At 39.7% G+C, this 14,173-nt stretch overlaps 1 protein-coding gene across 1 annotated transcript in view; it reads left to right on the plus strand.

Moving 5' to 3' along the window:
- Nucleotides 1–14,173, plus strand: part of UBE3C (ubiquitin protein ligase E3C) — a 61,656-nt gene that overhangs the window by 39,227 nt on the left and 8,256 nt on the right. Inside the window, exon 19 of the mRNA XM_026052978.1 lies at nt 8,819–9,031. Coding sequence (XP_025908763.1) covers nt 8,819–9,031 — 213 coding nt within the window. The remainder of the gene's footprint in view (nt 1–8,818; nt 9,032–14,173) is intronic.

Raw genomic sequence — 14,173 nt, forward strand, 5'->3', positions numbered from 1 at the left:
AGTGCTAATAGCTCATGACTCTGACCACCCTGGTAGCTTCAAGGCTTCATCTCCTTTCTGCTAAGAAGGAGCCAGGACTCAGCTGTCTGGGGAAAATTGGAAAGGTTTTCAATGGAATGATTGTGGTTCAGAATCTCTCCATCAAAACAGCACCGTGTCTTTTACAACTGGACTTCAGTGTCAGTGTAAAGAGAGCAGTGGCAAAACATGTTTTATCCCTCCTACAAGTGCAGTTTGATTTTTGCCTTTTGAAAATCAGAGGGTCTATTATTTAACGCTTTGAAAGCATAAATTGTTTTTGTATTTGCAGTAAGTTTACATAAGGAACGAATCGACAGTGGGGTTTAACAATTAGCTCTGCCCAGGTGCACAGACACCTTTTTCCTGGTGTATTCAGAGAGCTGGTGAATTAAACAGAGAGATAAGGCACGAGTGCACGATGGGGAACTGCTGGGATTGGGGTCTTGGTCAGGTTAGCAAATAGGCGCTCACCCCTTCTCCAAGATATGCCCGTTTTGTGCTTTGCACGGGGTATTTGGGAGCAGTGGTACGTGATGAAAAGCCCCTTGGTAAACAGGAGAGATCGGATGTGGAGGAAGCAATCAGGCATCCGCAGCAATGTCGTGGTTGTGGAAACCACAATGCAAAGAGGGCTGCCACCCCAAACTCTCGCTTAAGAAGCTTCAGTGTTATCTGAAAACAAATACATTAAAATATAATAATTTACATAAATTCTCTGTCTCCTGGTAACCATTTCATACCAGTATCTAAATGCATTTCACTTACAGGACCTTGGATTTATAGCTAAGTGATTCTTTTTCCCCCCCTCATCACGAAGTTCTTAACAGCCTGACATCTTTTATGGGAGTTGATAGGTTAACAAATAGAATTATCTACCAATTTAAAACTTATCTTTTAGAAATGATCTATCTAAAAGTTATTTTAACTATAGATAAATTACTAACTCTTTAGGGTTGTATTTTTTATACAATATCTTATAGATTTCAAATTCTGCACAAGTTGGGTGGCTGTCCCTGCAACTTTTAGTGATTCCTAAGCGAGCAAAGGTCTTGTAGAAATAATACCATGAGATTATGTAATTGCACATATTGTCTGGAACTGTTCTTAAAAAGAAAAGAAAAAAAAAGGACAGAAATGAGTTTGCTCGAACCAACAGCTACTCAAACACTTCCAAAGTTTACATTTCCCAACTTTCAATTACTTTACCCTGTAAGGTAAATATTATTTTAACACTGGTGCCTTTTAAGCCATTTCCTGGCTCTTTCTTGAAAGTAAAAGCTCCGCTTCGGAGGTGCAGCCCGTGGGGCGGCCGCGGTCCCCCGGAGGGTTTGGAGCCTCCACCCCTGGGAGCAGGAGCGACTCCCGAGGCGGCTTCCTGAGAGCTCAGGGGTCCCGGGGCTGCCGAGGGGCGTCCGCAGCCCGGAGCTGGAGGCCGGTAGGCAGGAAGAGGCTGTGGGGAAGCTCCTGCCTTGCTCTCCCTGCCCTCTCCGTGTGCTGGTAGCTCTGCCCGCGCTCCCACCTTCCCACCCGCGGCCCGGCCCACGCCGGGAGCCGCTGCTCCAGGTGCCAAAAGCGGCCGCTGAGACGGCAGCCAAGGCCCCGGGACCCGAACGCTGAGAGGGCAGGCTTGGAAATGAGGCCTGAGAGTCCTAGGGAAGGAGTTTTGAGTGTCTGCTGGAACCCTAGGAAGAGTGAAACATCAGTTAACTGCTTCAACACGGCCAGATTAGATGATACAGATGATTTTTCACCTCATGTTGCAGGTTAGGGAGCCAAGGAGGGGCCTGTACAGAAATAGTGATGAGCAAAACGATGGCAGGTGGAGAATTAAAATCAAGCCTCACCTATGTTCACACCTAAATGTAACCTAAATGTTACATTTCTAGTACATCCTGCTACTCCATTTCTAGCTTAATTTACATTTATGCAGTGGCTTCTTCAGTATGACAGACCTTGTGAAAATACATTCATAGCATTTGAAATGGTTTGATATTAAGTAATTCATAGAGTAACTTATTTACATTTGATGAAGTTTCAGTATTCAGAAATGCAACAGGAAGTCCATAGAAAAACTAGAATGCCCCATTTAATGGTTTCCTCTACTTGTAATCCTCTTGGTTCTTGCATGCATGGTGTTTTGCAATGACCCCCTTTGCACCTTCACAAAATGTTTGACTCTTGCTGATATTTGAGGGGTTTGAGGTATTTGAGGGGAGAACACTCAGCAACATTGGTGATACTGAGTGCAGCCATCTCCATTTCTCTTACCTGGATCTGATGTGTTGAGCACTAACGAGTCCCACATCAGGTTGCCAAAGATTATAAACATGATCTTTGAAAACTAAACGCTAAGTCTTTTTCCAAGAAGTCCTTGGAAGTTGCTGGAGATGACTTGAAAAGATTTTACTTTTATTTTTGTCAAGATTTAGTTTGTATCTTAAATAGTTGAAAAGACCATAACAAAGCAGGGGAGGTGGTTGGTTGTGGGAGGGGAGGTTGGCTTGGCTTGGCTTGTGGGGATTTTGGTGGTCGTTTTGACCTGCATCCTTCCTTTGTGGAACCATTTGTGGAATTTTCATGGTATAAGGATCAGCGAGGATGGAAAAGAAATAATGTGTTTATTTAAAATTTTAACCAACTAGGTTTAGTCTTTGATCATCAATATTATATATAATTTAGGCATTCAGTAATTTGTGTGGCCTTGGGGTTAGTTGTAAAGATTGAAGTTACTGATTTGTGAATGATTTGTGGTAGGTTACTGTGCTGATTTCAGTATAGTACACATCAAAGAATGTTCTTCAGCTCACATGTTTGAAAAGTGTTGTGTATCTTTACATAAAATTAAACATTAGCGAGGTAATATTAGATCAAATAGAGTATGTATCACCTTAATAGTGGAAGTGGGCCCCAATAGCTATTGATTAGATTATTTTTCTATAATTTGAAGGGTATGCCTTGTGGTTATAGTTTATAACTTTAGATAGAACTGCGATAATTTGCTCATTTGTTGGGCAAGATATTATTCGTGCCTAGAAGGTGCAATTCTAAGATTATTAGTGTCTACAGTAAACTAAAAGGGCTTTTAATTGCCTGTGGCCTTATCTAAAATGGGTTGAAATCAGTAAATCAGTGGGAGCCTTTTCAGAGCAGGACCAGGGTGAGGTACTGGACTCTTAAAGCATTAATAAGCTGCATATGCTGAGTTGAAACCTTCAAATGTTTCTAGTAATGTGTCTGGGGTTTTTTTGGTTTTTTTTTTTTTTTTTTTTTTTTGCATTTGAGTAGAGGGAGAGGAAAGCAAGAGAACAGACCAGGTTTCATATTCTTGCCTCTTCAGTAGGGTGGTGCCTCAGCCGTGACACTGCAAACCCTCCTCCCGTTCTCTGACTGCTGAAGGCCTTTTGTTTTTCTCTCTGATTTTTAGGCTACCCTTCCCCTTTGCTTATTGTCCATTTAATTAAGATGTGCTTTGGCTTGGCTTAAATCAGTACTCTAATTGATTTGTGCTGCAGCCACCGTTGATACTGCTAGTTCCTAGAAAGGTAGGTATGGAATTAGTAATACTGATTAAAGAAAGAGGAGGTGATTTATATAAACTTTTGTTTTATTCCTTTCAGTTGCGTTACAGGGGCATTTGCAGACTTTGAACTTTGTTTAAATTCAGGTTAGCTGTGTCTGAAAACTCTGAATCATCTGAAATGGCCCAAGTGGAAATTTATCGTGTAAACTTGTGTGCTTTTTAAATGATGCATTTATGAAATACAGAGCTGCAATAATAAGCATAAGAAGTTTATCCTTTATGGAAGTCATTGCCTTGTTTAGGAATGTGAATATAAACTAATTTAACTAATTAACTAATTTAACTCATTTATAAACTAATATAAGTCATGTCTTCTGCCATGGTGTCTGAGCCTGGCAATGCCTTTGGGTACGGGCTCATTCCACACAACCGATTATCCTTTCATTACAAATAGCTGTGTTAGTACCAGCCTTGCAAATATGTGCCTAGCACTAAAAGACTACTGAAACGCAGCGTTTTAACCCTAAATCTTTAGGAAGGAAAAGTGTGTATTGATTGATTGTGATATTTATTGGGTCATAATGTATTTAAATTTTCTTTAATGCATATGTTAGTGATTGTTTACTGTGATGAAGAGCAAGGAGGTCTCCGCATGGAGTTCTGCGTGGAAAGAATTACCTCATGTCAGTGGTCACTCCTCAATTAAAAGTTCCATTAGCAGATGATTCCTGCTGCTGGTTTGTGTACGGATTGCTTTTTATTGCCTCTAAATCAGGGTCCCGGACAGGGAATAAATAAACAGTTAGAGCGTGTGGTAATGGTGCCCTGCTCCTTTCTCACAGCTGGGACACCTATGTCCATTTAATTCAATTAACTTTGGAATATTTTTACTGAAATTGTGCATTGTGTTGGAACTCTCTTTGAAAATGACTAGTCTCCCTGCTATTAAAATGTAGTTTTATTTGATTATAGTATATCCAGGGCTTAGTTTCATAGTAGTTAGTATTTTAGAAGGTGAAGGTATCTCCTGCATATTCTCACTTCTTATTAAATGATGATTCAATTTGATATAAAATCTGTTAGCCTTTTGCTGGAATACAGGGGTGAATAACTCAATTATTTAGCGTATCTACAGGTAGCTGCAGCTTTCCTCTCTCCCATTCCCCTCTCTCCCAGATGATAGTGCTAGCAGTTTATAACATATATACAGCAGAGGTTTTAAGTGTAGCTGCTCCTGTTGAAAGGCTTGAGAAAAAACAACTGAGATGATGGTGATGACGTCTGCAAATAGCAAAACTTTCTGGAGCTCTTTATTAATGAAAACCATTGTAATAAGACTTTAAAATAGAAGTAGTTTTACAATAAAATACTTGGAAGACTCCCTTGAGATCGTTGTGCTCGAAGCGGGTCCCCCGGTGCCTTTGGAAAGGCATCCGTGGGGTTTGGGTGGCCGGGAGCCCGGCAGCGGGATCACCCAGAGCCCGCAGCTCTGCGGCCTGTTCTGGCCAGGGGGCAGGACATGAAAATTAGCAGCAATTTACAGATGGCTTTGGGTAGCTCTGAAACGAATCCCCTTCCAAAGCCCGGGACACCAGCACCACTGCAAAGAGGTTACTGCAGCCCAGATTGGAGCTCGCAGAACCCAGGAGCAGGGGCTTGAATCCGCCTGACCGTGGGTGCCCTCCCTGCATACAGCGCTACCAGTAACTGTCCAGTATCACATTGCTGCTAGAGACAATGTCACCTGATTTTTGTTCACCTTAAAGCATAAACAGACTTTAAAATATTTTATATTATTTAAATTATATTGATATATTTATCATAATATCATAATATTACATAAATAATATCAATATAATTGATTATTTAAATAAATCATAAGATTTATATCATATTTATCATAATATTACATAAATAATGATATAAATCTTATGATTTATTTAAATAATCTTATTATTGTCAATGAGAAATTGTTTTATCCTTATTAAACACTAGGTGTAAAAATGATTCAAAGGTGTGAGTGATTGTTAATTTTAGTGTAACTTATTTAGTTTTCATTAATTAGGCCAGAAAAGGTTTTGCTGGTCTCAAGAGGGGGTTGAGTGTAAGGAGATATATCTAGAATATAAATAATAAGATAGAAGGAAGTGCTAATGGTTTTGCTATTTTTCTATCATTTTTATTAATGGTTCTGTACAGCTCCAAAGATCTATTGCACTCTGTAAGTGCTAAGTATTATTTAATAGTAACTATTTAAAATGACTGAGATAGAAGGGGTTATGATCTTGGGTCATGAGGACTGATTAGGGAAATAACAGCATTTAAGTTCAGTCACTGGGTGCTTCAGGCTGCAAGTTCCCTGTCTTGCTGTGAGGCTGACGGGTTGCTCTTACTCACAGCCTGCGTAGGGCTCCATTGAGGTGGTTTGTTGGTGTTTTTCCTTTTTGGTTTATCTTGTTTTCCATCTAAGCAGTAGAAACCACAAATCGGATCTCACACCTGGACACTGCTGCTCTTTCAAGACTATCTAGATTTTTTTTCCTTTATGCAAGTTGTAGTTTATGGGGCTGCAGGATAGGGGCATTGAAGTCGATCGAAGGACTAGTGAGATCGGCAGGTTGGGAACACAAACTGCTGAAATTTGGCATAATTGGAACTTGCCACAGGCCTGGAGCCCTTGGCATGGGAGCAAACTAAGTCTTCGATGTGTATTGCAATGTATGTGGTCACCACTTGAGCTCAGCTGGGGTGTGTGACCTCCCGCCTTGCTCTGCAGCAAAGAGGGCTCTTCCCTCAAAGAGCCTTCAGCTACTGATGTAGTAACAGAAAATTCTGCTTGCCTGGGTTTCCAAAAAAGACATTGATTTTAATACTGGAATCGCTTAGCTGGAGGAAATGGTAGTAATTAAAGTTACTCTCAAGTTGCTCAATTTAGTTTGTTTAAAAATGCTTCCTATAGTTTTTAGATGAAGTTATAAATGTTCACTTTGGAACTACCTGAAGATTAATAGTGATACATTTGAAAGGCATTATTTTTTTATTGATTCTTAATGTAGTAAATTACCGAAGTTATTTGGCAGCAAACAGAAATAGCCAGTGATGTTGCTCGCATTTATTTTCCTGATAGCGTCACAATTTGCATTAATTGCATTGCAGCTGCACTCACTTATATTAAAAAGCTTCTACTCTAATTAATCCTTTTTATTTCAAATCATTTTGGCACAATTTCTAGCAATAAACACTCATAAAAGACAGACAGTTGAAAAATAACATACAAGTTTCTGCAATATACCTATTGCTGCCTTTTCTTGACAGGAAATTATTGATAGGCTTCCAGGATCAAGTGTTACAAGTGGCTGGGACTTGAGACTGGTATGAAAAATGCTAAGTGGATTATTTTGCATAAAAAATAGACAGGTTTTGAATTTGTGTAATTAACCTGTGTTTAGAAAATACCTTGATTTATGTCTACATTTGTATTTCAGTTGCATACATTATGGAAATTTAATTTATAATCCATTTAGCTGATGCGATCATAGTTTTTAGTGCTATCATTTATTAGTCCTTGTATATTAAATGCTCTAAAGGCTTAAACCTGCCTTGTGTAAAAAATTACACCTCTGCATTTACATTTTATGAGTCATAGATGGAATTCCATTTTAAATTCGAGTAGCTTTGATATATTTAAGGAATTACAATGGTTTTATTGTTACTAATGCAGGAACAGCAAACACTGACCTTATACATTGAAAATTAATGATTTATCCCCGTAGTTTGCTTTTAAAGTCAACTATACAAATGAGGATTTCGACTTCTACACCTTGAATAAATCATAGAGCTCTAAATATAAAGCGTCCTCTGGCTTTGAACTCATTATTCTCAATTCTTTCTGCAAGGTCTAGCTCACCTCGTGGGACTGTTCTTTAAGAAATTGTATATGTTTCCCTTAACACCTGGGTTGGAACATCATGGAGGGATTACATTTGTTTGGGGGGCCTTTTACTGCTTTTGCTCTTTGTTCTGTCTTTCCCGAGTCTTGCAGGAGACTGTGGAGATATCAGTAATGCTGATACACAGCCCTTGAAGAGCAAAAAGAAATAATAATGCACAAAGAACAATGATTTGGTGTTCAGGATGCCTGCCTGCTGTTAATGATACTTTGAAGACTGGATCGTCTGTGATAGAGATGCTGATGTGGCAACAAAAGGGCAATGGGAAAGGCTGTGAATAGAAAACATTTCTGGATTTTTTTCTTTTAAGGGAGAAATCTAGTGTTTCCTTTGTTTGCATAGACTTTCTTTCAGTGTTGAAGGAGTTTTGCTTTCTGGTCTGAGATTCACATTTTGCCTCCTCTCAAGGGTTGTCCTAAGTTCTTTTTCTCTTCTGTGCAGCAATTTGTTGATGCTTATGTGAAAGGTTGTTTTGTGTGACACTGAAATGCAGCCGTTTGACTGCTCAGGGTGTTGCTGGGGCTCTGGGCAGTTTGTGAAGCTCCTGAGCAAGGCTCCAGCCTGCACTGGGGATATTCACCCCTGCCCTGGGCAGGTCTGGCGTGTCTGGGCTTTTGGCAGCGGTGGCCGTGTCAGTTACAGCACATTGAGCACAGGATCCAGATGCTGCTCGAAGGCCCTGACCTTGCGAAATCAGGATGTTGTTCAGCGATGGCAGTGACTAGCAGAATTCAGCTGTCTTTCCTTTTAAACAGTGCTGAATCTGCATAGCATGCAAGAGACGTGCACAGCATGCGCCTGAATATTCATTTTAAAAAATGCTGTTTTAAAAAAATGCTTTTTTGAGGAATATATAGTTACTTTTCAGCATGAAACTGTATTTAAGTGTAGCAGTTTGTGCATGGAATAATCCTGCATGTGAAGAAGCAGGTGGAGGAAGAGACAACTGCTTTTCCGAGGACGTTCTTGATGCCTTTGCATTGTTTTCAAGAAACCCTTTATCTGACAAATAATGTTGATGATACTTTCAGTTTGATCTAGTGGTTTGAGTAAGAAGATTTAGGACAGATAAACCATAGCCTCCAGAAGTGACCCTTATATTGCTGTATAGTTACTTTTTATATTTTTGAGCTTTGTGTATTTAATAAGGATGTTCAAATTTCAGGCCTCAGTTGAAAATGCAATAGGTGAGATATTGTGATGCTACGAGATCCTATTCAGGTGCTAAATTAAAAAGAAATAACCAATAAATGAAATACACAAAAGTGTTTAGGGTTTTTATGTGTTACTAAAAATCTGATATATTTTTCATCATTTTGGTTTCTAGGCTCTTTATGAAAATATGCTGGTGGAGCTCCCCTTTGCTAGTTTTTTCCTCTCAAAGTTGCTGGGCACGAGTGCTGATGTCGACATTCATCACTTAGCTTCATTAGATCCAGAAATGTACAAGAACTTGCTTTTTCTCAAGAGCTACGAAGGGGATGTGGAAGAACTGGGACTGAACTTCACTGTGGTAAATAACGACCTTGGGGAAGCACAGGTAAGGTTGGGGCCTGGGCGTTTTGCTCTGTTACCTTGGGCTGATGAATCAGTCACTGCTAAGGAATTTTGAACGTGAAGGTGTTAGGAGCTACACACTGTCTCCTTTAGCTGCTGCTCTGATTTTTCAAACTCGAGGGCCTGGAGTTAAACCTTAAAGCAACAACCACAACAAAAACAGGCCCACATTTTTGGAGGGGCTGAGCTGCCAGTTAAATCAGAAGGAAGCAAAGTATTGGCGAGTACTTCTGAATATTGAGCCAGTTATTTAGGTCCTTACAGTGTGAGCTTTTATGGTAACTCTGCGCTGCAGAATTTATTTGTTGATGGCAAAGAACATTTGTTCTTCTAGCAGAGAGTTAGTCCCGAGGATTTGAAGCCTGCCTGCTCACGCTCACGAAGTTGTGCCCATACAGTTAGGGTTCCTGCTTTCCCTCATTTTTGTGGAATAAAAGTTGTATAATTCTAATTGCCCGTTATATATGATGTTTTGATGACTTAATGTTTATTAGTTATTTTTACAGTCTTAATTCTATCAGTATCTTGAAGAAAAATCTTGCTTTTATTGCTTTCTATTGCCTTTTTTTAACCTTCTCTGCTTTCTTTAAGAAAAGTCTCCTTCAACAGCTTGTTTTCAAAATTCTTTATCAAACTCTCCTGCTTCCTTTACCTGTCTGTGTATTCTTTTACATACATACATTGAATATCTGTTGAATGTGAACATCTGTGAAGTGCTTTTAGCTGAGGTACTAGTGGGAAGTCGAATCCCCTTGGTGTGCCCTGTGCCTGGCTTTGAGCTGCTCACTTTGGTCAGCATTGTTCCTGGGCTTCCCCGGGAAGGGGGAGTTGGAAATGGAGCAGTTCTGTTCCCATTCATCCTGCTCCGCTTCTGAAGGAGAAGTGAACCAAAGCAGGAATCTGCTGCAGCTGAAGGAATGCCACTGGGGCTTGCATTTAATTCCTTACCTATCTTTATCTCAAAGTGCTGCCCCGGTGTTAATGTATCAGTGGATTACTCTGTTATCAAAATGTGGAGCCTGAAGCACTGGTCAGGATAGGAACCTGAAGGGTAGGGTAGGGCAGGGTAGGAGCCTGATGCAGGGTAGGATGGGAGCCTGAAGCACTGGCCAGTGATAGGACAAGGGGCAGTGTGTCCAAGTTGAAACACAGGCAGTTCCATCTCCATGTGAGGAAGAACTTCTTCACTGTGAGGGTGCCCGAGCCCTGGCACAGGCTGCCCAGGGAGGCTGTGGAGTCTCCTTCTCTGGAGGTCTCCAAAGCCGCCTGGATGCCGCCCTGTGCCCCGTGCTCTGGGTGTCCCTGCTGGAGCAGGGGGTTGGACTGGATGATCTCTAGAGGTCCTGTCCAACCCCAACTGTTCTGTGATTCTGTAATTCTAAAACCCAGATTTTGTTACAATTTAAAGTAGTATCCTCAAATTTGGGATTCATAGATCATATTTAAGGGAGAGAGTGTCAGCAATTGCCTAACATAAATAATAATTCATGTAAAATATAAGGTGCAAGGAATTTATTTTTTACTGTGTTCTACTCACATATGTATAAAAACCTCTGAGCTGCACTGTTTTTAGAAAAATACTTCAGAAAAGGAAAAAAATAGATGCAATATGAATGTATAGGAAAACATTTTCTGTGTTATAAAGCAAGAGTTTTGTTGTAGCATGTTCAGAAAGAAATTGATAAATTCAATTTATATAGCATACATGTATTCAGTTATTAGGTTGAGAGGCACAAAATTTGGCAGTTTCTAATATGCTAATATAACCCTAGTTTCAAGGGGGAGGTGTGTTCTTAGGTGTGTTCTTTTTTTTTTTTTTTTTTTTTGACTGCTGTTTGTATTCTAAACCCCTTCATTTAAATGCTTTTCAAGTAATAGTGTTACTGTTCATAACCAACACAAATCCAGTTTAAAATAGTTACTGCTTTCGGTGGGGGAGGAGTTATGAATTCCATGCTATGTACATCTAGTGTGGGTGTCTTTAGGAAACCAGCTTTGCGGAAAAGCTAGAGCCAGGCTCAGCAGGCAGGGCGGAAAGGAGTAGGGAAGAGAAGTGATTCAGGAGCTGGGCACCAGGAGGCCCGAGACAGAGATGGTGCCTCCTCCTTGTGCCTGCTCTGAAAGGCTGTGCCAAGCGTGTCCTTCCCCAAAGGCTGATCTGTTCCCTCAAATAACGAGGCTGTGGCTACTAGTAGCAAGTCTTTGGGTTATTAATTATTTCTCACAACTTTAAAAGGAAGGTTGGCTGCAATAGTGAGCTTCCTATTAACTCAGTGGAGTGTTTTGATGCTGTGTAAGTGTGCTTATGCTTGGAGAAGTAGTAACCTTATACCCCTGAAGTATAAACCACCTCTTAATGAGACTGCATTTAAGTGTAGTTCAGCAGAACTAATCATTCTTTAACTGTTTCATTTTCTTTTTTTTTTTTTTTTGTATTTGAATACAGCAAGTTACTTTTTATACTTCACTTCCCCATCATAATAAGCCCCATGCAGATAAATACGTTTTGTCTGGTATCTGACTCATGTAACCGTTGCTTACTAATTAATCGTGTCAAGGTAAGGCTAATTCACTTGGGGAAAAGAGCTTAATTTGCACTCTTTATGTCAAATGTACATTATCTCCAGTTCCCAGCTAAACAACCACTTTAGTGTCTAATAAATTAGCGCCCAGCAAATGCCTCATAAATCTCCCGCTGTAAATAGCCGGGCTCAGGGCAGTGTCCCCCGCACAGCAAGGGTGGCACCGAGGCGCGTTCCGGGGAGCTGCTATTGCCTCCCGAGGAGCAGGCAGGAGAAATGCTATTACCGGGATATTGATCCCAATCCTGTAATGTGCTTTTAGATCCCATTAAACTATTGTAAAAGTGCATTCAGCACCAGTTGAAAAAGGTACTTAATAATTTGCACATTAGACCTGCTAATAGGGGAGCTATGTGATCGACCTTTTTTCCTCAAATAGCTTTAGTTTTTGATAGAGTCAGGGAATGCAGGGATGTTGCAGCAGCTGTTAGATCAGCTGCATGAAACGGGAGCCCTTAAATGTCTCGAAAGAATAACAGCTATATATTGGTTATAGATCCCTTCAAGTAATTGTGTATTTTATTTTCCTTTTATCTTTTAGATTAGAAGGTGATAAAATGTTTTTAATTAAAATAAAAGAAAAAATAAAAAACCACAAACTTCTCTTCTTTGGAACTGTTGCTCTCTGGTGCTTCCCTCTCCCACCATGTCCCCACCACCAGCAGAGAGGAAGGCGAGTATTGAGTGTGTCCTGGGGAGGAGAGGAAGATGCAAGTATGTCCTGCTGCTCCTTCAGAAACATTTAGAGTCGCTACTGGGACCCTTCTCCAACAGTAATTCCAGAGATTGTATGGATCAGAACAGCCTGAGTAGGATCAGAAGATTCCATAAAGGAAAGTCCTTCACAAACAAAGCCCCAGAAAAGCGCTTTAACATATGAGGCAGCAGTGTCTGTGAAATCAAAATACTATTGAAGTTGATCTCAAAATACCCTTTTTTTTGCTTTTAAAGTAATGCAAATACCATTTCTGTTACTGAAAATATATTGACTGACAATCAGGGAGTTGTTGGCCTTTAAATTTCTTGAGAGAGAGAGGCCTTAAAAATGATTATGAATTTTCTGTCCTGTCAGCTTCTTTCCTGGGATACAGTGGCCTCAATGAAAGATTCTGGAGGTTTTTCAGAAGCAGAACAGTTAAGTTGATGCTGATCCTTCTCAGGCAGATTTACAACACTTATGCTAAATGCATTCTTAGGCTTTCACATACAAAATCCTACCAGGGACGCCTGCTGGAACATCTGGAAGGCAGATGCCAGGGAAAGAAAGAAAACCTTCATTTACTTACTTTTAGAATGGAAAAAAAAAAAAAAAAATAGAAAGGATCATCTGGATAAAAGTGACCAGAGTCCAAGAGAAGGGGTAGGATAGTCTCATTTGTTTCATAAACAGGTTTGTGGAGTTCTTACCCATATCTCAAGGTTTGCTTTCTGAAATAGTGCTGAGCGCCTTTGAACACATCAAAACTCTTCATACCTCAGAATACCTGGGTGAAGGGTTCTGAGTTTTTCCTAAAGTACGTCCCACTTTGCTCTCCAAATATTCCCTTTTTCTCCATTGATTTCCCAAATCAATGGGCCAATTTTATGGGGTTTTTTTAAAACTTTTTTTTCTTGATTTTATTGTGATTTATTTCAGTATTACTCTGTTATCTGAAAACTTACTTGCAATATCTGTGATAGTTCAACTCGATGCTCACCTGAACCCAGTCCTTAAATGTCAGTGTAGAGAAAATACAGGAATTCTCTTATTTGGTTTACTTGAACAAACTTTAATGCTCCTGTGCTTCAGTAGGTATGTACAGGAAAGCACATTTTTTGGAAGTAGAGTCTCATGGAAGCCTGTAACTGACTTCATAGCGTTAGTGCTTAGGAAGTGCATGCGGCAGTAGTGGGAGCTGTATCTGACTGGGAACTGGAGGCCTGATGTAGCGCTTTGGGGTAGATTCCTACAAATAGAGAAGTAGCTTTTCTTCCATTTTTTTTAATGTTTTATTTTTTAATCTCACTTTAATTTTTTCCTTCATTTTAAAGATGAGCTATGTCAGTATGGACTAGAATTGTTATCTGTGGTATTACATGAATGTTCCAAATGGCTGTTTTCTAAAGACATATACTTCCTTGATGGCTTTAAAAATATGTAATTTTGATAGCTAACTAAATTAAAATGAATTTTTTTTTTTTTGTTTTTGTTTTTGTTTTTGTTTTAGAGTTAGATAATGGAAGTTGGATGTGATGGAAGGATGCATGTTTTGAGGAGGTTTTTTATTCTCTCCCCTCTGTGTAACCTGTGTTACTGTTTTGCACCATCTAGTGGTAAAATTGAATGGAGAAAAACAAAATTACATGCTCTAGGTGTGCCTGCTTGAGTGGGAAGGTTGGACATTCTCTTGATTTTGTGAAAATTCAAGCTGGGAAATCTTTTAAGACCTAATTGATTGTGTTGTGACCTTTTGGAATAGGAGCTGTTTAGAAAACATTCCTGACACTCCAGGACTAAGTGGGAATCCTACAGTAGTTCTATTAAGATACAATGAAAATAATAA

This window comes from Nothoprocta perdicaria, unplaced genomic scaffold (genome assembly GCF_003342845.1).
Source record: "Nothoprocta perdicaria isolate Ctin4 unplaced genomic scaffold, notPer1 scaffold_95, whole genome shotgun sequence".
NCBI lineage: Eukaryota > Metazoa > Chordata > Aves > Tinamiformes > Tinamidae > Nothoprocta > Nothoprocta perdicaria.